General features: G+C 38.2%; 1 protein-coding gene across 1 annotated transcript in view; it reads right to left on the bottom strand.

Annotated features, from left to right (window-relative positions):
* Positions 1 to 481, bottom strand: part of RORB (RAR related orphan receptor B) — a 62847-nt gene extending 62366 nt beyond the window's left edge. The window contains exon 1 of the mRNA XM_090275224.1: positions 385 to 481. Within this exon, the coding sequence (XP_090131350.1) occupies positions 385 to 481 (97 nt within the window). The remainder of the gene's footprint in view (positions 1 to 384) is intronic.
* Between the last annotated feature and the right edge of the window lie 21074 nt (positions 482 to 21555).

Genomic DNA, 21555 nt, shown 5'->3' with positions numbered 1-21555 from the left:
AAAATTATCTGTACCAGATATCCAGCTCACTGGCTTTACTTAAAACTACTACCAACAGCCAAAGAGTTAAAAGCAATATTAGATACAGACACACTTTTATTAAATAACTTCACAATTACTTTTAAGGCTAGTTCTGAAAATGTAATTTTTGTGCCCCCCCTTTGTCAAATACACAAGCTTGTTATAAAAATAAAGCTGAACAACTCTCCCTCACACCACATCCAAAGTTTAAAAAAAAAAAAAAAAGGACCGTTTCTCAGTTTCAACCAAACTCATCTCCTAATTCTTATGTCCTCAAATACATCCTTTAAATCTCCAGCCCAAAACCTGGTTATCGAAAAAAAACCCCAACACATTAATTTGTAAAGTCCAACATTTACATACTGTCTTGAGGGGAGGGCAATCCTATCACTTCAACCTCAAGCTCAGTGAAGGCAGCGGCCTTCTTCTTCACCGCCCTGCTTGACTTGGACCTCAACATTTAGAATAGTTCTTGGCTTACAGGCAGGAGGGTCGGAGGGTGAATTTTACTTCCTCCTCTTTCCTCCTTGGTGTTGCCCTCCTTTCCTGTTGCCACCCAAGCCAGGCGGCCTGGAATTCATCTTGCTTCTCAAGAATCCTCTCCTCATCCCCCTCCCCCTGGCTGGGTGGACTCCCTCTCCTCTTGCCTCCAAGACCTTGCTGGCCCCCCTTTCTCTTGCCCATTTGGCTCATTTTTCTCCTCTTGGTCACCGCCTCCTGGTCTTCCTCCCTCATCTGCTTATCGGTAGCCCTCATCACGTCCACCTGAGGCTTTTTGCTCTTCATGACTCGAAACATCTCCAACTGGCCCCGACATACAGTGCCACAATGTTGGTGAATAGAAAAATAAAGCCCTTAAATTATATATTTGAAGGCAGACGATTCAAAAGTTGGAACAGGATCACTGATTAAAAACATACAGATGCATGTCAAGTTTGGGTGGAAAGCACATAATACTTCTCATTCTCTTCATTGATCAAAGTAGTAGAGACCATCCCTGAAGTTCTTAGTACTTCTTCAGAGAGTATGAAAGTAAGATAAACATGTCTCTTTCTGTTGGGTGACAAAGAAAGACTAAATCTCTTGAAGTGTGTTAAAAAAGAGACAAGAAAGGACTACAGGGGAAAGGACAAAAATATATTCTAAAATATAGTGATCAGAATCTAATTTCAATAGCTTCGTTCTTGAAGAAGGAACCTTGTAAAAGTGGCATCTCATCTTCACATGAAATACCTGAGTAGATTATTTCCTATATGAGTACAATGTTCACATAAGATGAGAAAGAGACAGAGAGAGAGAGAGAAAGAGAGAGAGAAGGAGAGAGAGAGAAATGGAAAAAGAACGATCATTACCAGTAGCCTCGAAGACTTCCTTTGTCATTAGAGGATTGATTTAGGGAAAACTTGTGTGAATAGGCACTCCAACATGACATTAAGGAGTTTTCACTCATGGGAGAACGCCTTCAACATATAATGACAGCAGCGATCATTGTATAAGAACATGGATTTTAGGAACTCATTTTGTGGATTGTTTGCAAGAGCTTTGCTTTTTTTTTTTTTTCTAACATAGACAATGCTACAATAGCAAAATATATCACAAGTTTCTGCATTAAGAATTATGCTATTATATCATCTATGTTCTACTAAACTTGGAATTCAGCCCCCATTGCTTCAGAATTGAATCTTGGAATAAAAAGAAACTGTAAGATTGAAGAGGCGATCTTAATTTTTACTTCTTCTCTAGAGACAGGAACTAGTTCAGTGCTTGGAGAAAGGGATGTTTGGGTTTAGTTAATTCTTACATAGATGACCTTTTCCAAAAGAGGGGACACATGGAAATTAAAGGAAGGTATTTTTATGTGCACATAGCATCAGAAATTATTTTAGGGGTAAATGATAACCTAAGCTGTCACTCAGGAAGCTCTCCCTTATAATGTCACCCAGTGCTGAGCAACACAAGGTCCTATATCAATGTAGGCAAAGATTTAGACACCCAACAAATGTGGAATTATTAGTGCAAGGCTCCCTCGAAGACTGAAGTCCCTGTTCTGCTGATACTGCACACTTTCCCTAAAGAGATTACCGGCATAATCCTAAATATTATAGGACCCAAGCTATCTTATTTTTGAGCTCATCAGATCCAGCATGCTGCACGTAATCCCTAACAGCTTTATTCAGTGTTGACGTAAGCTGCTGGTGAAGGAGTTGTATGAACACGATGACCAAGTAGTAAGAATAGAAACTGTGATTTTCAAGTTCCATTTTAGCAAGTTACCTCCTTTTGAGCATTCTTTTCTAAAATCAGAAAATTCATATTCATTGTTTGGTAGTTTATTATAGTATTTGAATGGAGGTGTTTATGGTTGTCCTTTGCCAGCTGTGTTTCTTATACATTAATTTCTACCAAGCATTTTGATGCTACCAGGTGGACTGAATTGGTATGAGAAAGTGTTTATTTTGTTTTTGTTTTTTTGTCATTTCTTTAGAGGTTTGATTTACCTCAAAAGCAGCAGAAATATTTATTTTGAGGAAAAATAATAATAGAGGAAAATAATAGAGGAAAAAGACTGGTGAAAATCAGAAATTGATAAACATAGTGCCAAATGTTCTACTGTAGTTATCTAAAAAAACTATAGCTTTAATATAGAGTATTCCTTTTAATTTAACTAAAATTTAAGTAAAATATCTGCAAATTGTAAAGACACATGTATTCATACAGTTCATTAAAAAAATGAGTTGAGTGTGTGTGCACTGAAACATAAGCTTCTAAAATAAAACAATGCATTTATGTAATTTTACAAGAGAGAGAATGTTCATGATTTTTTTGTTTGTTTTTTCCTTAACACCAAATCAGTGGAGAGAAGAACATTTATGTTCACCTGTTAGCCGTTGCTAATTGTAATTCAAACTCAAAGAGGATTAAGTACATAGATGTTAATATGTCCGGTGTTATTAATTTCTAAGCAACAACAGCAACAATATCTTGAGTGAGTCTGTCAATTGTAAGGCTAACTAGTTGTTTAAAGACACTATTGATGTTAGAACTGAAATCTGCTGGCAATCACTTATTTCATGAATAAAGTCTTTAAATACATATATTTTGAAACTAATGAATAATTGCATTGAAAGTATTCTTTTCTAAAAATACAAGCGTTAGGAAGCTCTAAGCATTGTAGAAAAATGTAATTCTAAGTTTATATATTTGAAGAAGTTTAGTTTGATTAGTAACTTTTTTGAACAATTGTAAGGTTTATACTATTTGAAAGAAATAATTATATCAATTACATTTTGATATTTTCAACTGTTGTTCATTGTTATGTAGCACTAGGAAAACATATCAATAAATCATGCATCATATTGCCCTGAAATATTTTAAAACAAATGTTCAGAGCCTGCCTATGTTATGTAATAATGTGTGCTTAGGAAAGTATAGCTTATATAAAAAAATTAAGAGGAAAAACACAAGCAATTCATCTCATTGTTAATCATCATTCAACAACATATAATTTTTTTTGAAAAATAGATTTCTTACATTTGAGAAAGTGTCTGGTATAATATATTTATAAACCAAATTTAAAAAAATTAGAAATGTTGAAATGATCACAATGATAGCAATGCCAATGACTAAAATCAAAGCTGTAAAATGTTGCTCATAGTGTTAACTTCATGTTAGTGTAATGTGGCAGATTACTAATTAAATTCAATCTCAAACCTTACGCATTCTATAATACACTTCCAGATATGATAATATTTATATATAAATATGTTCTCTGGTATAAAATAAAGCTTGAGTGATTTTTATTATACACATTCTAAAGCCAGAAGTCATTTTATTGTTCCCACACCTAGCCATTAATTTATTTTGCTGTGAGCTTATAAATGATTACTGTCTTGCCTGGAGACTAGTTCATATAGCTAGGAGAGAAGAAAATGTAAAACTCACCAGTGGCGTCAGCTTTAGATTTGATCTCGTTCTCACACATTTTGACGTTGCAATTAAAAGTCTAACTGAAAAATATTGCACTTTTCACTAGAGGTCTGACAACTGCCCCTATGTCACCCCACAACTAGAATCTCAACAGACTGCATTAATGAGATTAAATGAAAGAGGAGTTAAAGGCATCAACTGTTCCATTTCATTAAGTAAGGGTGAAGGGCTGCCCAGGCGAAGAAGGCGGAGGGAGAATACTGGTTTTTCTTTTTGATGCTACTTATTTACAAAAGAATGCAGCATTTGCTAAATCACAATCAGCAGTTTAAAAACATCACACTTTTCCCTCAGGAATTGTATAGACATATAAAATTTCTGCACTTCTTTAGTTCCATCCCATTGGAATAAGCAAATGCCATGTAACAGAGTCATCTCTGTGATTATTAATATATAACACATATTTCCTTCAAGATTAGTTTGCTCCATTTGTTTTGGACCCTCTATTCAGGCCCAGTGATGAGTTATTGCATAAAAGCATTACTATGTTCTCTCCTCTGCAATATTGGATCAAAGTTGTTGATGCACACATTTTACAGTCAAAGAAAATATGCACACCTTACAGCTGCAGAGGCGACAAAGCCTGGGAACAAGTTTGAGAATTTCATACTAGGTGGGTCACCTGGTCCCAACCCTGAGGTCTAAAGTGACTTCATTCTCCCAGCATGTCTCAGTGCTCGCAATTATGAAATAGGAATGTTGAAGACACACAGACAGAATCTCTGATCCTGAGCCCTTGTCACTCAGGATAAATATATGAATATGTAAAAATTGCTTTGGCTTCCATAGAAAAGTACATGACCTTTATGTGAGAGCAAAATACTCACATGAGTGTCAGCTTTATTTAACTTTTGCTTAGAGTTACTAAATTGTTTCAAAGATGAATCCCAAACCCCTTGCCTCTCCACCGCCTTTGACAGCTCTCATTTCCTTTTCACTAATCCCTTGTCACGAATGGTTTCTTGATCTCCTTCCCTTCTGTTCCTCTCTTCTCTTAAACATCTTTGCTTTTTCCTGGCTCACATTGTAGTGGAACTACTTTTGATAGGAACAAAAAGGCAAAGGGTGGAAAGGTGGCTAGAGGAGGCTGGGTAAACCTGTCAAGTATAACTGTTAGCATGGCAGAGTTGAGCCTGATTGAATGCCCATTGAAATAATCTGGGGAATTTAAAAATATTGATGCCCATAAATTTCTTTCTTACTCCCACTGATTCATTTGGTATGGGGTCAAGGTATCTAGGGTTTTTAAACACTTCCAAAGTGATTTTAATGGGCAACCAGGACTAAAGACCCTTGGAAGCTTTCTCAGAATCATCAGAGACATGTGTTAAATGCATAGATTCCTGCCCCCTCCCGCCAACTACTGAGTGAGAATCTTCTGGGGTGGGGCCTGGAAAGCTATAGTAATAAGCATGTATGTATTTGCTGTGATAGATAAATGTGAGGAAACCTTGAGGAAAGAACCATTGACTTTGAATTAGAACATCTGGTTTTGACTCCTTGGGTAAATTACTTAATATTTTCTGTGTCTCAGGTTGCATATCTCTAAAATAAGATCATATCACCCACCCACTGGAGTTGTGGAGGAGTAAATGTGAAAGTCCTTAGTACAGAGTCTGGTACATATTGGAAATTCAGTAAATATACTTGAAAATGATTCTGCCTACCTTTGCTTGTCTTCAATACATGCATTTTGGCTATTGACTCTGGTTATCATTTGTTTATTCAGCCAGTACAATTAATTAAAAAATTAATCATTAGTACTATTTGTCCTATTTGTACTGAGAAATAAATATTATAGAGCTCACAAGTCTATGTGTATTAAAAATTTATAAGTTTAATTTTATTTAGCTTCTTCCACTGTAATTGTCAGTTTTCTGTATAATACTAGAAATAATATTTTTAGAAAACATTTTTTGATAATGAGGAGTAGGAAAATCATTTAAAGCTCTTTCTGGTCAGAAAGTAAACAGATTTTAGGGTACCAGATGTTTCATGTGTTATAATTTAAATGAGGAGTCATAATTGTTCTGTGTGAACTACATAAAGGGTATTAAATCCTAAATTGTGTGGCATGAAATTCATAGGCACCATTCATAGAGTGCTGGAAGCCAAATCTCAGGATTAGAAAGTATGTCACCTTATACCTCCTAAGCCTTGAAAAATATCCAGCTCCTGCACTGGCCAAAGAAAGTGGGTACCAAGAGCATCAAAACAGACTCAATGGCACCTTGATGCCCGGAGCATGCTTGCACCCCTAGAAACAAAGGGCAGGGTTGCAGATAGAAGGACATGCCTGGGGGGGGGGGCAGCTTGTAAAAGGGGCATATGGTCAAGAAGGGAGGAGGAAATGGTTGGAATTTCCCTAGAGTTATAGTTTTATTACATCACTTTCCTTCTCCAAAATGTTTCAGCCCTCCTTGATTCACCAGATAATCCTAATCTCCTTAGTCTGGCTTTTGAGCCTGGGGCAGCTCTGTCTTTAGGTACTCACCCATGATCCAGAGTCAGAGACATCTATCTACCTTCAAATTTTGTCCCCAGTTCCTCACTTCTCTGCCTTTTTTTTCACTTCTATCTCCTCTGTTGCCGTACTGAAGCCCTCTTCTTCACTCCACTTTGCTTCAACTACCCACATCTGACCTATTTTTGAAAACCCACTCAACTCCTACCATCTCTGCAAAGCATCCTCTGATCCCTCCATCCACAGTGATTACCCTGGGCTCCTATATTCCCACCACTCATTTGGTCCTGGTGTTCTACACAATCCTCTTTATATGCTTACCTTCCACCTTGACTGTAAACTCCTTAGAGATTAAGCCCTTTCCTTGTGTGTCTCCCAGTGTCTAGCACAGAGGGTCAGTAAAATGTATGGAGTCCATTAGTGGGTGAGGGTGTACCTGCTGACTGACTGCAGTGCTGAGGACCATAGATAAGTCTCACCACCTATTCCCACCATTCCCTTTCACTTGAGTCTCATCTTGATAGCTCATCTTTGGGGCACATAGGCTCATTTGCTTGCTGCTGCTTAGTGGAGAAGAGAGAGGGTTAAGAAAAAAAGCTCTTGCTTCTTTTTGCTCTTTATTTAATAATAATTGGTTCTTAGTATAGAAACAAGAAAATGGAGGAGAATAAAAACTTCTTTTGATTTCCCGTTTTCCCTTCATCAGCTACCTTTCCTTTGATCTCCTTTGTCTAGAATTTAATTGCCATTTTGGACTACCGTCCCATTTGTTTAGGTCTTTTCTCTGTTCATTTGGTAGATTTCTTTTTTCTGGTTAGGAGTATTATCATGAGGCAAAGGGAGTTGATTTCTCTCCCAAATGGCTCTCCCTTCATATCATTCCACTGTAGGTAGTGACTTTTATACATGTGTCACACCAACATGGTACTTGCACTGTCCCTGGTATAACAAAACATTAAGCTAATGGGACAAAAAAGTTCTTTAAAAAAATCTCCTAAGTTCAAGGGTGAGAGATGAAGCTTCTTAAAGAAAGAGGTGTTATAAAAGAGAGATAACTTAATTTTATAGGAAAGTGTCCCTGTTTAGCACTATGCTTCTCAAAGTGTAGTTCCCCAGAACAGCTGGATTAGCAGCATCACCTGGGAACTTGTTAGGAATGCAAACCCCTGGGTCCCACCCAAGGCCTCCTAAGTCAGAAACTGGTGTGTGTGTGTGTGTGTGTGTGTGTGTGTGTGTGTGCGTGGGTGGAGGGGGGTAGAGGGTGTCCAGCTGTCTATGGTTCCTATGCACACTCATGGTTCAGAGTCACTGGTTTACAGCATAAGTTTTCCAATCAAGAAAAGCAAGAGTTAATTTGTAACTCTCATATTTTGGTTATATGATCTGGGCAAATTACTTAATCTTCTGATGCCTCAATTTTATCATTTGTAAAATGGCCATAAGAATACCTACCTGGTAGAAGTGTTGAAGAATTTAAAACAAGATTTTAAAATAGCTGATTTTCAATTTAGTAGGAACATAGATCAATTTAGTAAGAGTGTTTAGAAGACCAGGGATTTTTATGCTGCAAAAGATACCAAGGTAATTCTGAAGAACAGAATAATATACTGTTGTTATATATTAAAATCTATATCTCCATGAAAAAAATTGTGTGATTAAATGCAGATAAGAAATAATCATCAGTAATGCCAGATATCATATTGATTATTTTCATGATTTTGCCTCAATTTAATGGTAGGAAAGTACAGAGAAATGCTAAAATGTAGGTTCTAGAACAGGGTTTCATAACCTTGCCATTAATGATATTTGGGGCTAGATAATTGTTTTTTCTGCAAAGCTATTCTGTGCATTGTGAATATCCTTGGCCTCTATCCACAAGAGGCTATATCACACGTCCCCACCCGGAGCTGTGAAAACCAAAAAGTTTTCTAAATATTACCAAATATGTCCTGGGCAGACAAAATAGCCCCCAGTTGACAACTCTAGTTTTTCTAGAGTTTCAGTGCCTGGATACAAATGCAGCCTTTACTATTTAACAGCTATATGATTAGAGCAAGGCATTTAACCCCTCCATGCCTTAGTTTCTGCTCCTGTGAAATGGAGGCAACAATCATATCCATTTCATAAAGTTCTGTTATGGCATTTGAAAATTAAAAGAAAAATGCAGATAAAGCACTGAGATCAGTATCTGGAGCATGGTAAATGTTATGGCCTGAATGTTTATGTCCCTCCAAATTCATATGTTGAGATCTTAACTCCCGATATGATGGTATTAAGAGATGGACCTTTGGGAGGTGATTAGGTCATAAGGGTGAAACACATGAATAGAATTAGTGCCCTTATAAATAAGAACCCCAGAGAGTTCTCTGGATCTCTTTCACCAAGTGAGGGTATAATGAGAAATCAGCAGTCTGCAACCTAGAAGAGGGCTCTTGCTAGAACCTGGCCATGCTGGCACCCTGATCTTGGACTTCCAGCCTCTGGAACTATGAGAAATGGATTTCTGTTGTTTATAAGCCACCCAGTCTATAGTACTTTGTTATAGCAGTCTTAACAGATTAAGGCAGTGACTATTCAGTAAATGTCAGCTATCCTTTATAGATAATAGATAGATAAATAGGTAGATAGATACATAGATAAATAGGTAGATAGATAGATAGATAGACAGACAGACAGATAATCTTATATTGCTCCCAAACCCCTAGGAAAACCTTTCCTTTAAAGTCTTTACAAAGAAGTTGTGTATCCATGCATCAATTTCTTTGCTAAGTAATGAATCAGAATGACTAAATACCCATATACATCTTAGGGTCTACAGCTAATGTAGGAAAAGATGAAGGGCATGTCAGAATCAGACCAGGGTTCTCCTTTCACCTTTTCCTAGCTATGTACCTAGACTATTGGACCCTGGCTGGTTTGGCTCAGTGGATTGAGCGTCGGCCTGCGAGCTAAGTGTCGCTGGTTCGATCTTCCAGTCAGGGTACATCAGAGAAGGAAAACTCTGATTCCAAAAAACCTCCGCTGCCTTGCGGCATACCTCTTCAGGGGAAAGGCTAAGGGAGTAAACCCCGACAGAAAATCCGGAGCCGGAGTCCCTAAGGCGGTTTGACGTTGTAGTCAACACCGGCAACTCCTGCGGCGCACCTGAAGCCAAGCTGTATTGACTCCGTCTTTCCCTTGGATCCTTCAGCTGCGAAGAGAGGGGGGGTCTGCTGCATGGGCAACAGCAGACCCTCCATATCACCCTGCCCAGGCTCTGTAGCTTCAGCTCCACTGGAGAGGACACTCCAGCGTCATCGCAAGATGTCGATTCAACACGGGAGGAGAAAGATACCGTGTCACTCCCGAGTCGGACTGCACAACCATTCTCGGCGGTGCAGATAGACTCTTAAGAAGCTACACCATCGTCTCTCGAGACGGACGGCTGCCGACGACGACGACTTTTAGGAAGTGACAAACTCTCAGAACGACTGTTTCCTCCTTTGTAAAGTAAGGGAAATAATAATTATTTTATATATTTGTTATAAAATTATATTAGATAATATATGTGTAAGCTTATAAGCCAATATCCTGGTATACAGAAGGCACTCCATAAAGATTTAATTCCCTTAAAGTCATAGTTGATGAGAGCATAGCAGGAAACAAAGTGAGGCACAGTCCCTCTCTTCACAGATGTAGACTTTGAATGACATAACTTCATTTAAATTGACTAATTTAAATTATTAACAGTGAAAAGGGTTTCTTCAGTCACAATAACATTTTATTCTGTCAAAATTGCATTTGAAAGATTAGGTTTCTAAAAGTACTTAGTAAAATTAACTGTATTAATGTTGTCAAAACTATACATTCTCCAGGAGGCTAAAGATGGGTAAATCTCTTGGTGGTTTTATAAATGCATCATTTATGCTATTGCTAAACAGCAGAACTGTAAACATCTTAGGATTCTATACACTAGTTGTGACAACTAAAACTGTTTCCAAATATTGCCAAATATACTCTGGATGATGCTTATCTTGTACAATCCTCTTAAGAAATTTCGGCAGCTTAATTTTGATGCATTGTAGAGTAGTGATTATTGCCTTAATGAATAGCTAACATTTTGTGGTGACTGAGCTTGCAAATACTTGAACTTTGGTTCAAACTTATGTTATAAAACCATTTACATTTCCAAGCATGTTTCCCACTCAAAGGAATGTTATATAGATAATGGAAAACAAAGAGACTAGTGGTATTCTTACTAGTTGACATTAGCAGTATAACCCAAAATTCAAATGGCAGAAATCTTGACTCCTGGTTGCTTATTTTCTAACATATTCCTAAAGCTTCCTTCTAACATAGGTTTTAAACTTTAAGAAAATTAATAGGAAGAACTTTCCAGTATCATATAAAATATATTTCTTCTATTATATGAGTCATCAGGTTGATAAAATATGTAAGGTAGATTTGGGGGAGCAAGTAATTTTTTAGTTACATTAATAAGTGCTGAATATTTTTAAAAATCTTTAATTTTTAGAGCAGTTTTACAACAAAATTGAAAGATAGAGATTTTCCTTGTAAGTCCTGCTCACACATGCACAGTGTCCCCATTATCATTAGCACTCACCAGAATAATACATTTTTTAAACAAGGATGAACCTACATTGATACATTATAATCACCCCAAGTCCAAAGTTTACATTATGGTTCACTCTTGGAGGTGTACATTCTATGGGTTTGGACAAATGTATAATGACATGTATCAATCATTACAATATTATACAGAATATTTTCACTCCCCTCATAATTCTGTGCTCTATTTATTTCCCCCTCTCACACTTCCCAGCAACCACTGATTTTTTATTGTCTCCATTGTTTTGCCTTTAATATTTTTGATATTAAGCAAACACTGTTTAACTCAACAGTGTTTAGTTAGGCAGCAATACAAGCTATTTAAGAGTTAAGATTTGAACATTAAGAAATGGCTGAAACACAATTACTTGTTGAGTTTGACATTTGTTCATTCAGCAAATACATGTTTGTAGTGTGCATACAATATTCTAGTAACTGAATTAAATACCTTCCCTTAAGGTCCTTTATAAGCCTGTATATAATAAGACCACTATTATCCATAGGTAAGCCTAATGTGGAGGAAGAAATTTCCCTGGTTCTCATTTAGCATTTTCCAAGACAACCAATCTTATTATTGCATTCTCTTGCTGTTAACTCAATTATTACTTCCGCCAGCCCACATGTCTGTAGGATGTCCACAAGCCTTGCGAAGCAAAAATACTATGCCTCTGTTGTTCCATTCATCCTATCAGTATGATAAACACTATAAAAAAGTGCTTGGGATTAGTTTGTCATTACTTAATTTCTGTTGTGCCGAAAATGACTGCCAGGGATACCACTTTACTTCCCTAATCCTATGGCTTTAGTCTCTAATATGTTCCTAGGTCTAGTTATTGTTTATAGTGCATATATGTATACGTATGTGTACATATATGTCTATTTATACACACACATATATAATATAATATATTTATACACTTATATATAATATAAATACTTATTTATAGGTAATTCTCCTTTCTCTGTCTGCTTTTGAATGGGGGACATTTCAGTTATTTCTAATCTTCTGAAATCTTTTCAGTTTGCCAGGAATCTCAAAGATTACCATAAAGGAAGAAAGAATCTATAATCCCCAATATATCTGTTACTTATTTGGAAGCTTCTGCTTACTTAAAGTGGCAAGCTTCACCCTCATAACCCTCTATTTGGTGATGAACATCAATTCTGCATTATTGACCCTTGTACTTCCTTTCATTCTGAAAGTCATTCTTCTGAATGGAGGGGACACCACTATTAAAAATATGCAAAGACATTGATACCATAAAAATATGCAAAGACATTGATACCATAAAAATGTTTGCCAAGTTATCTTGACTTGGAAGTTGACTTCAGATAAGGTCCTTGTAAGCCTGTATAATAAGACCACTATTATATGGTACCATGGAAGACAGCAGTAATTTTGCATTGAATTTGCAAAACATCACAGGATGACCTTTGATTATTTTAATTCAGGATGCATGATGATAAACTGCTGCACCTGAGACCTATGGGATTACGCAGTTTTACATGGGCTTCATCCATGCTAGCTCAGAATTTTCCATCAAAACTATTTCCACTTCTCAAGCCTCTGGTCTTCTTCCTTTGTGACAATCAAATAAAAAGTCATTTCTTTTTTATAAATGTCAGTGAGTTTTTAAAAATCCTAGATCTCTAGGCTCTGTCATTTTTTGCCATTGATTAAATTCTTTTTTTCTTTCTTTCTATGTAAAGGCACCAACAACATATCCTATTTTACATGAGAACCAGGCAATTCTGTAAGAAACAATTCAGGTATAGCCATTAGTGCTAAACAAACTCAATAAAAGAGTTGAGTTTCTCATCTTGTATCTTCTAACCCTGGCTGGTTTGGCTTAGTGGATTGAGCGTCGGCCTGCGAGCTAAGTGTCGCTGGTTCGATCTTCCAGTCAGGGTACATCAGAGAAGGAAAACTCTGATTCCAAAAAACCTCCGCTGCCTTGCGGCATACCTCTTCAGGGGAAAGGCTAAGGGAGTAAACCCCGACAGAAAATCCGGAGCCGGAGTCCCTAAGGCGGTTTGACGTTGTAGTCAACACCGGCAACTCCTGCGGCGCACCTGAAGCCAAGCTGTATTGACTCCGTCTTTCCCTTGGACCCTTCAGCTGCGAAGAGAGGGGGGGTCTGCTGCATGGGCAACAGCAGACCCTCCATATCACCCTGCCCAGGCTCTGTAGCTTCAGCTTCACTGGAGAGGACACTCCAGCATCATCGCAAGATGTCGATTCAACACGGGAGGAGACAGATACCGTGTCACTCCCGAGTCGGACTGCACAGCCATTCTCGGCGGTGCAGATAGACTCTTAAGAAGCTACACCAGAAGATGGAGGCTTAGACGGACACGCTAGGTCTCCCTCTACAACTATAGTGGAATACAACTACTTCAAAACAAAGGATAACTAGAAATTCCAGAAAATAAAGCTACACGGAAGCCCAACATATGAAGTTATAAACCAGCGGTGCCATTTGGGCAGGTAAGAGTTAAAGAAGGCAAAGCTGCTTGCGGAGCGGCGGGGCGGGGCGGCAAAAAATCCTGGAGGCATTCAAGCCCCTGGCGTGCGCGACTCCAATCAAGCCCCTGGCCTGCGCGACTCCTGCGCGACTCCTGCGCGACTCCGGCGCTGGGGAGAGCGGCCGCAGCATCGCCTTGAACAGTGAGGCCCAGGGGGGCGGGAGGACGGATCCCGGTCTCCTAGCTGAATAACTGTGTGAATCCATCTTGGACCCCCGCCCCCACAGAAAGCACCACAGGGCTGCGAAATAGGTCGCGCGCCTGCCGGTCGCTGATTTGTGACGCGTACGCAGGCACTGCCCCCTGCTCCCGACAGCCAGCCCAGGAAAACAAAACGCATCTGTCAAAATGAGGCAGGCAACTTTAGAAATACCGGTAACACAACTCACCAGGCAGCAGATAGAGAACCTGACAGATGAACAGATAAGAAACCTGTCAGAGGCTCAGTTCTGGGCCATTGTTATCAGGTGGCTTACAGAATTCACAAAAGAGCAGGAAAAAGATATGAAAGAAGCGAAAAACTTTCATAACGAAAGGAACAAAACCACATATGAGACAGATGATGAGGAATCCAGAGTCCATTTCAACAAACTGGAATATGGAGAAGAAACTAGCAGTCAACCAATGCAGCGAGAGGAAATGGGAAGCAACAATGAGAGGATCAGAAACCTCTGGGACAGCTATAAAAGGCCCAACATAAGAATCATTGGTTTGCCAGAGAATGAGGAAGATGAACTAGAACTTGAAAAATTGAGTGAAAATATAATAAAGGAGAACTTCCCAGACTTGGGGAAGGGAATAGACTTGCAGGTCCAAGAAGCAAGGAGAGTTCCCAAGAGACTGGACCCAGGGAGAACCACTCCAAGACACATTATAATCAAAATGTCAAAAATTAAAGATAAAGAGAGAATCTTAAAAGCAGCAAGAGAGAAGAAAAGAATTATGTACAAAGGGGTCCCAATTAGACTATCAGCTGACTTCTCAAGGGAAACCCTACAGACAAGAAGGAACTGGCAAGAAATATTCAAAGTAATGAAAATCCAAAACCTACAACCACGAATACTCTATCCAGCGAAATTGTCATTCAGAATAGAAGGACAGAGAAAGTGTTTCCAGGACAAAATAAAACTGAAAGAGTTCATTAGATCCAAACCACTGTTATATGAGAAGTTAAAGGGACTGGTTTAAAAAACAGAAGCTAGGGAGATGAAACAAAGGCAAACGAAACAGGCAACGAGAGTGGAAAAGGAACTGTGGGTAAGGGAAATATAGTGGGGGGAGGTCAACAGGGAGGGGGAGTGGGGAGAGGGAGGGAGATGATATAGGAATTGGGGATCATGGTAGGAGGGAATGGAATAGACGGAGAGAGGTTGGGAGGAACTGTATGCACAACTAATGGACATAATCTAAAAGGGGGGGACAACTGGAGGGAGGGGGCCACCGGGTGGAGGGGAGCAGAGGGAAGGGAAAGTGGCACAAATGTAATATTTTAAACAATAAAACACATTAAATCTTAAAAAAAAAAAAAAAAAAAAAAAAAAAAAGAAGCTACACCATCGTCTCTCGAGACGGACGGCTGCCGACGACGATCTTCTAAGGAACATATTCACTAAGAGACAACCAGATACAGTAAATTTACTTTAAAAGTGTAGAAAGTCCAAGAATGGTATCATTACCTCTGTGTGCAGTCCAAGTTTGCATCTCCAAAATATACAAAGATCTCATGCAACTCAATACCAGGAAGACAAACAATCCAATTAAAAAATGTGCAAAGGACCCAAACAGACACAAGGAGGACATACAGAGGGTCCATAGGTATATGAAAGAATGCTCAACATTACTAGTCATCAGAGAGATGTAAATTAAAACCACAATGAGTTACCACCTCACACTGGTCAGAATGGCCATCATTAACAAATCAACAAACAAGTGCTGGTGAGGATGTGGAGAGAAGGGAACCCTACTGCACTGTTGGTGGGAATACAGACTGGTGCAGCCACCATGGAAAACAGTATGGAATTTCTTCAAAAAACTAAAAATGGAACTGCCTTTTCATCCAGTGATTCCACTACTGGGATTATACCCTAGGAATCCTGAAACACTAGTTCAAAAGAACCTATGCACTCCTATGTTCACAGTGGTGTTGTTTATAATAGCCAAGTGATGAAACAGCTTAAGTGCCCATCTGTAGATGAGTGGATAAAAAAATTGTGGTACATTTACACAATGGAATACTATGCAGCAGAAAGAAAGAAGGAACTCCTATCTTTCGCAACAGCATGGATGGAACTAGAGAGTATTATGTTGAGTGAAATAAGCCAGGCAGCAAAAGACAAATACCATATGATCTCGCCTATAAGAGGAACCTAATGAATAAAACAAACAAACGAGCAAAATAGAACCAGAGGCATGGAAACAAGGAACAGACTGACAGCAGCCAGAGGGGAAAGGGGCTAAGTGGGAAAGGAAAGGGAAGGGTTTAGTCAAGGAACAGGTATACATGACCCATGGACATGCACAAGAGGGTGGGCATTGACTGTGGGAGCGGGGGGTGTGGGCAGGGCAGGGGAGGGCAATGGGGATAATTGGGACAACTATAATAGAACAACAATAAGAAAATAAAACAAAATACCACCACACTCACTAACAAATAATAATTGAATGATCTGGAGAAGTAAACATTGAATTATTGTCTTATTATTGAAAATTAAAAACTGTATCCCATCAGCTAAAAAGACTTTCTTAATGAATTGAGCATAAATGTTGCAGGAAGACTTCAGTAAATAAAGGATAATATGTATCTTCGATTCTGACAGTAACATTCCTAGAGTGAGTAACCCAATTTGCCCATGCCCTTGCAACTAATGGGTCCAGAAATAGTTAATGCTCAGAATCTAAAAATTATCTTTTGTTTGCTAAAGGCAATTGATAGGTGATGTGTTGGAAAAGCAGTGCCTTAGGTATGTTTCAGAAAAGTGCTTATACTGATTTTCTGAAGAGAGACTAAATCGCCTTGCTGAAGGGTTTATATTGCTCAGAGTATGAAAAAGACACAATCATTAGAATACCTTAAAACAGGAAAGGATTAAAATAATATTTACTCAAAGAATGAATACCCATGAGAATTAAGGCCGAGCTAATATCAGCATTAGATGCATCGTGCCTTATTCGAGATTCCAGATCATTAGTTCAGAAAATGATAATAGGGAGTTTTTGTTTTTTCTTTTTAAACAGGTTCTTATCCTATGTAAATTATAGCAATATGAGAAAAACAAAATAATGTTTTGTGCATAAGCTCCCATTGCATGCTCTATTTTGTTAACATGAAGTGGAATAAACTCGTTGCAATGGGTGGAATTTTTGTGTCTCCCCAAAATGTATATGTTAAAATCCTAGCCTCCTATGTGCTGGTATTAGGAGGTGGGGCCTTTAGGAGGTAATTAGGTCACAAGGGTGAGGCTCTTGCGAATGGGATTAGTGTCCTTAGAAGGAGAGGTCAGAGAGCCAGCTAGCTCTCTGTCTTTCCACCACCTAAGGACACAATAGGAAGCTGGCAATCTGTAACACAGAAGAGTGACCTCATCAGAACCTGACTATGCTGGCACCTTGATCTTGCTCTGAGTTCTTCACAAAATAATAAATTAGAGACATCTGTAAACTATTTAATAACATGTTAATTTTAGTTTCTAAATATCAATATTTTACTAACACCTTGCAATCTACTACGTGGATTACTACTGAATTTTTCCTTAGTCTTATGTGCAAAGGAAATGCATAGAATTTACTTTCCTAGGATAAGAACTGAAAAACAAGGGCTTGTAATATTAGATTAGAGGCTGGCCTGGAGGAATTCATGGCCCTCCCAGTGAACTAAGGATACTGCTTTGAGATACACTGGTTTGTGGCATGGGCTTTGAACCTGTGCTTGTATTCAAGTCCACTCAAGAGAGGAAGCTTTAGTCAAAGTGATCAACCTGTCTGCATCTCTTTCCCCAGCTTTCAAATTGGTGTGATGATTCTTATCTCACAAGGTGGTCAAAAGAATAAAATGAAATCCTGTGCGAAGTCACTGGCCCATTATCGGTACATAGAAAGTTGTCAGCATATGGTGGTCATTATTCAGCAAGAAAACCACCCAGCCCTGAGCAGAGTATGCTGCCTCTATGCCGGAAAAGAGCCACAATGCCAGGTGAGCGGGGTACCTGCATTTTCCTCATCGATGGAGGCTGAGACTCTTTCCAGAGGTCCATCACTGGGGACGCATATGTTTTGGGGTTGAATATGAAATGCTGATGAGCTGCATTATCATATGTGAAGGAAAGTTGTCTCTCTTCTCATGTGCATGTTTACCTCCCTGGGGACCTCATCTCACACACTGGTTCTTACTCCCTATAATTCCATAACAGGGAAAACTAAACATGTTGATTGATTCAGCAATAAATTCTTATCAAATACACACCAACTGCCTGGGCCAGTGCTTTCTTATACTCACCGGGTATTCAGCTAACAGTTGCCTATGACTATGAGAGAACATTACACACATTATTATTCTTACACAAATTACAACAACAATAATAGTGATCATAAGTAATAATACTCTATATAGTACATTTTTATGTACACGTCCATGCACACTTTAAAATTCAAAAATGTTTACCAGTTACAGATGAAACCAATTTACGGAGTGAAGAATTTATTGACAAATCAGAAGGAAAGGTATAAAATAACCAGATATGGGGAAAGGAATGTCTGACTAAACAAACACTGCCTTGGCTGGTGTGGCTCAGTGGACTGAGTGGTGGCCTGTCAACCGAAAGGTCACCTGTTCGATTCCCGTTCAGGGCACAGGCCTGGGATTCGAGCCAGGTCCCCAGTTGGTGGGTGTGTGACAGGCAACTGATCGACATATTTCTCCCTCTCTTTCTCCCTTCCTTCCCCTCTCTCTAAGAAATAAATAAAATCTTTAAAACAAACAAACAAACACTGGAGCTCTTCAGAAAAAAAAAAGTGTTACATAATTCAAAGATCGTTACTTTTTTTTCTCCACTCTGTGTTTAGGACTCAGTTCAGACAAAATGGCTTAGGGACATCACATGTTAGTAAGGTCAGACGCAAAGGGTAGAACACCGCTTGCCCTGTGGTGTGTCTTGTCACCATTAGTGCACTGGACCAAACGCTGCACCGAACCTTTTGCAAGGTCAGCTCCACAAGTTCTTTTCTCATCACCAGAACTTCTGCCTGCTGTTATTTTTATTTCATATAATATGCAGTGCTACAAGGTATTATGCATGCATCTTCAAAAATATTCTTTGAAACAACACAGAATGCATTCACTTAAATATTTCTTTGAAGAATTGAGTGCTTATGTATCAGATCCAGAAATTCAATAAATTCTTGATGTAACAAATTCTATGCCTTAGGACTTTAATCTGAGGAGAAGTACAACACGTCAGCAACAATGTCACATGGAAGAAATTTTATTCTGCTTGTGGAGACAGTGGGTGAAGGTTGCTCTTTAGGGCTAGTGAAGTCTCCTCTAAGCCAGCAATTTTCAACTGGTGTGCCGTGACACACAGGTGTGCAGCAAGAAATTTAAAAACACGCAGTACCTGACTACTTAGTTAGGGGCACCGACCTCTTCTCCCTTAGACTGTCAAATTAAAACAAAAATGATGACAACACACACAATAGCTGTCCAGTGTGAATGAATCAAAATTATACCCATTTTTGTCAGATACATTTTTTGGTGTGCCACAGAAATTTAGTACTTAGTTTATGTGTACTGTGAGATGAAAGAGGTTGAAAATCACTACTCTCAGCACTGAGGGTGGTTTCCTCTAAGTGCACTGATGGAGGGCCAGGTTGGGAGTTAGATACACCATGATGATAGAGCTAGACTCCTGGTCTCAGCATGATGGAGGGAGGAGGAGTAGTTGGTGCTGGAGTGGACGGCGTACATCTCTGCCGACCATGAGCTAAGCTAAGTTCAAAGTCTAGCCTTGCTTGTAAGGTGAGAATGTAGTTTTTCTCACTGTAGCTTGTGACAAGAATTGAGGTGTTACTTGGCTTATTCTGCATATTTCTCCCAAAAGTATAGTCTTCTAAAAACTATAGTGTAGGCTTAGAAAGAGGACAACTAATATACTTCCATTCACTCACCAAGTCATAACAGCTTATTGGAAGTTTGGAAGGAAAGAGCCTACATGGCTACTACTCCTTATTTCTTTTGCTCTTAATGAAAAGGTTTCTATAGACAAGTGGGCAAAAGGATTTCTGGCAATTGACTGTTTTGGAAATTTTATAGAAAGCTTAACAGTAAGAAATGAGATACTTAAGAGTTGAGAAGTAATCTCTTTTAAAGCTACAAATTTAACATGAGCATCCTCAAGAAAAACATTTTATTCACGTACGAGTGTGTTAGAACTTGTATATGCATAAAAAATCTCTGACATGATAAATTAGAAACTGATAATACTGTTTGTCCCTGGGGAGATGGTTAGAGGTGAGAGGGAAACATTTAATTGAATGCTTTTTGAACCAATAACTATTATATTTATTATTCAAATATTCCATATGGAAAATTAAATTAAAATTTAAAATAAAAACAGGGAGTGAGGGGGTAAAAGAGGGTAAAGGGGAGATAAATGGAGATGGAAGGAGACTTGACGTGAGGTGGTGAACACACAATGCAGCATACAGCTGATATATTGTAGAATTGGTTAATTTTATTAACCAATGTCACCCCAGTAAATTCAATTTAAAAAAATAAAAAATAATACATAAAAGTAAAAAAAGAACAGTTTTTAAAATATTCTCAGAGAACATTACTTTTAGTAGATATGTAATACTTATGTGGTTTACCTTAATTTATTAAATTTCATCATAAGGGGATATGTAAGTTGTTTCTAAGGCTCTTTTTCTATTATAAAATGCACATTTCTGTTTACTTCTCTTAGAGGGATTCTTATAAAAGGAAGAGCTAAGAAAAAAAGATAAAATTATTTGAAAAGTTTTTCAAAATATTGAGCATGTAATGAACATGTCTGTCTCAGTATACTCTTTTTGACACTATTATTACTTTAAAAAAATAGTAACTGATAATGTAATAGGTGAAAAAATGTCCTCTTGATATACTGATGTTATAAAGTGATAACATATATACCCCAGATTGGCTTCTGCCTGCCACTTAACGTAAGTTTTTACTTCTTATGTTTTGTATCTGTGGGATAAAAATTACCAAAGTCATTAGAAAATTATAATTTTAAAGGGGTATCTGTTCAGCTATATGTAGAAATAGTCTTTAGGTTTCCCATGATTTGGGTAAAATTTGTACTATTTTAGTTCTTCACTGGATGGATGACAGAGTTATGGTTCATGCAGAAGATATTGTGTTGATAAAATAGGATTTGTACTTCAATAAGAGATTTCAAATTATTAATGTTTCTAACTCTGAAATTCACCTTTGAAATCTTTTTCTATCTTTTTAAAATTAAAATATAGTTGACATACACTATTATATTAGTTTCAGGGGTACAGCATAGTGATTCGACATTACATACCTTATGAAGTCACTGGAATTGTTTGTTATCTAGTATCTGAGTCTATCTTGGTGGAAAAAACTATACCACAGCCAGCATGAGACCCTTAGCTTGTGTTGCACCAGATGACAGGTTTGGGACCAGCTGTGCCTCAGAGGATGCTATGAAATCATAACTATGAATGGCAGGCCACATGGCCCACTAGTGATTCAAAGAACACCCACTGCCCTCAGAAGGAAGTTAGTGAAGGTTTCTACATCCTTTCAGCAAGGTGGCCAAAGCATCTTAACGGTGAGCAGGGAGGTTTACCTTAATTCACTTTGCACATGACCTTCAGATACAGGTAAATAGAGAGTTGTTTCCATAATTTGACTAAAGACACCACTGAAAGTCTGAGAATATCTCATTTAT

The sequence above is a fragment of the Furipterus horrens genome, unplaced genomic scaffold (genome assembly GCF_987537825.1).
Source record: "Furipterus horrens unplaced genomic scaffold, mFurHor1.1.pri manual_scaffold_4, whole genome shotgun sequence".
NCBI lineage: Eukaryota > Metazoa > Chordata > Mammalia > Chiroptera > Furipteridae > Furipterus > Furipterus horrens.
Note: the sequence above shows the minus strand (reverse complement) of the source record. Positions and strands in the feature narration are given on the sequence as shown.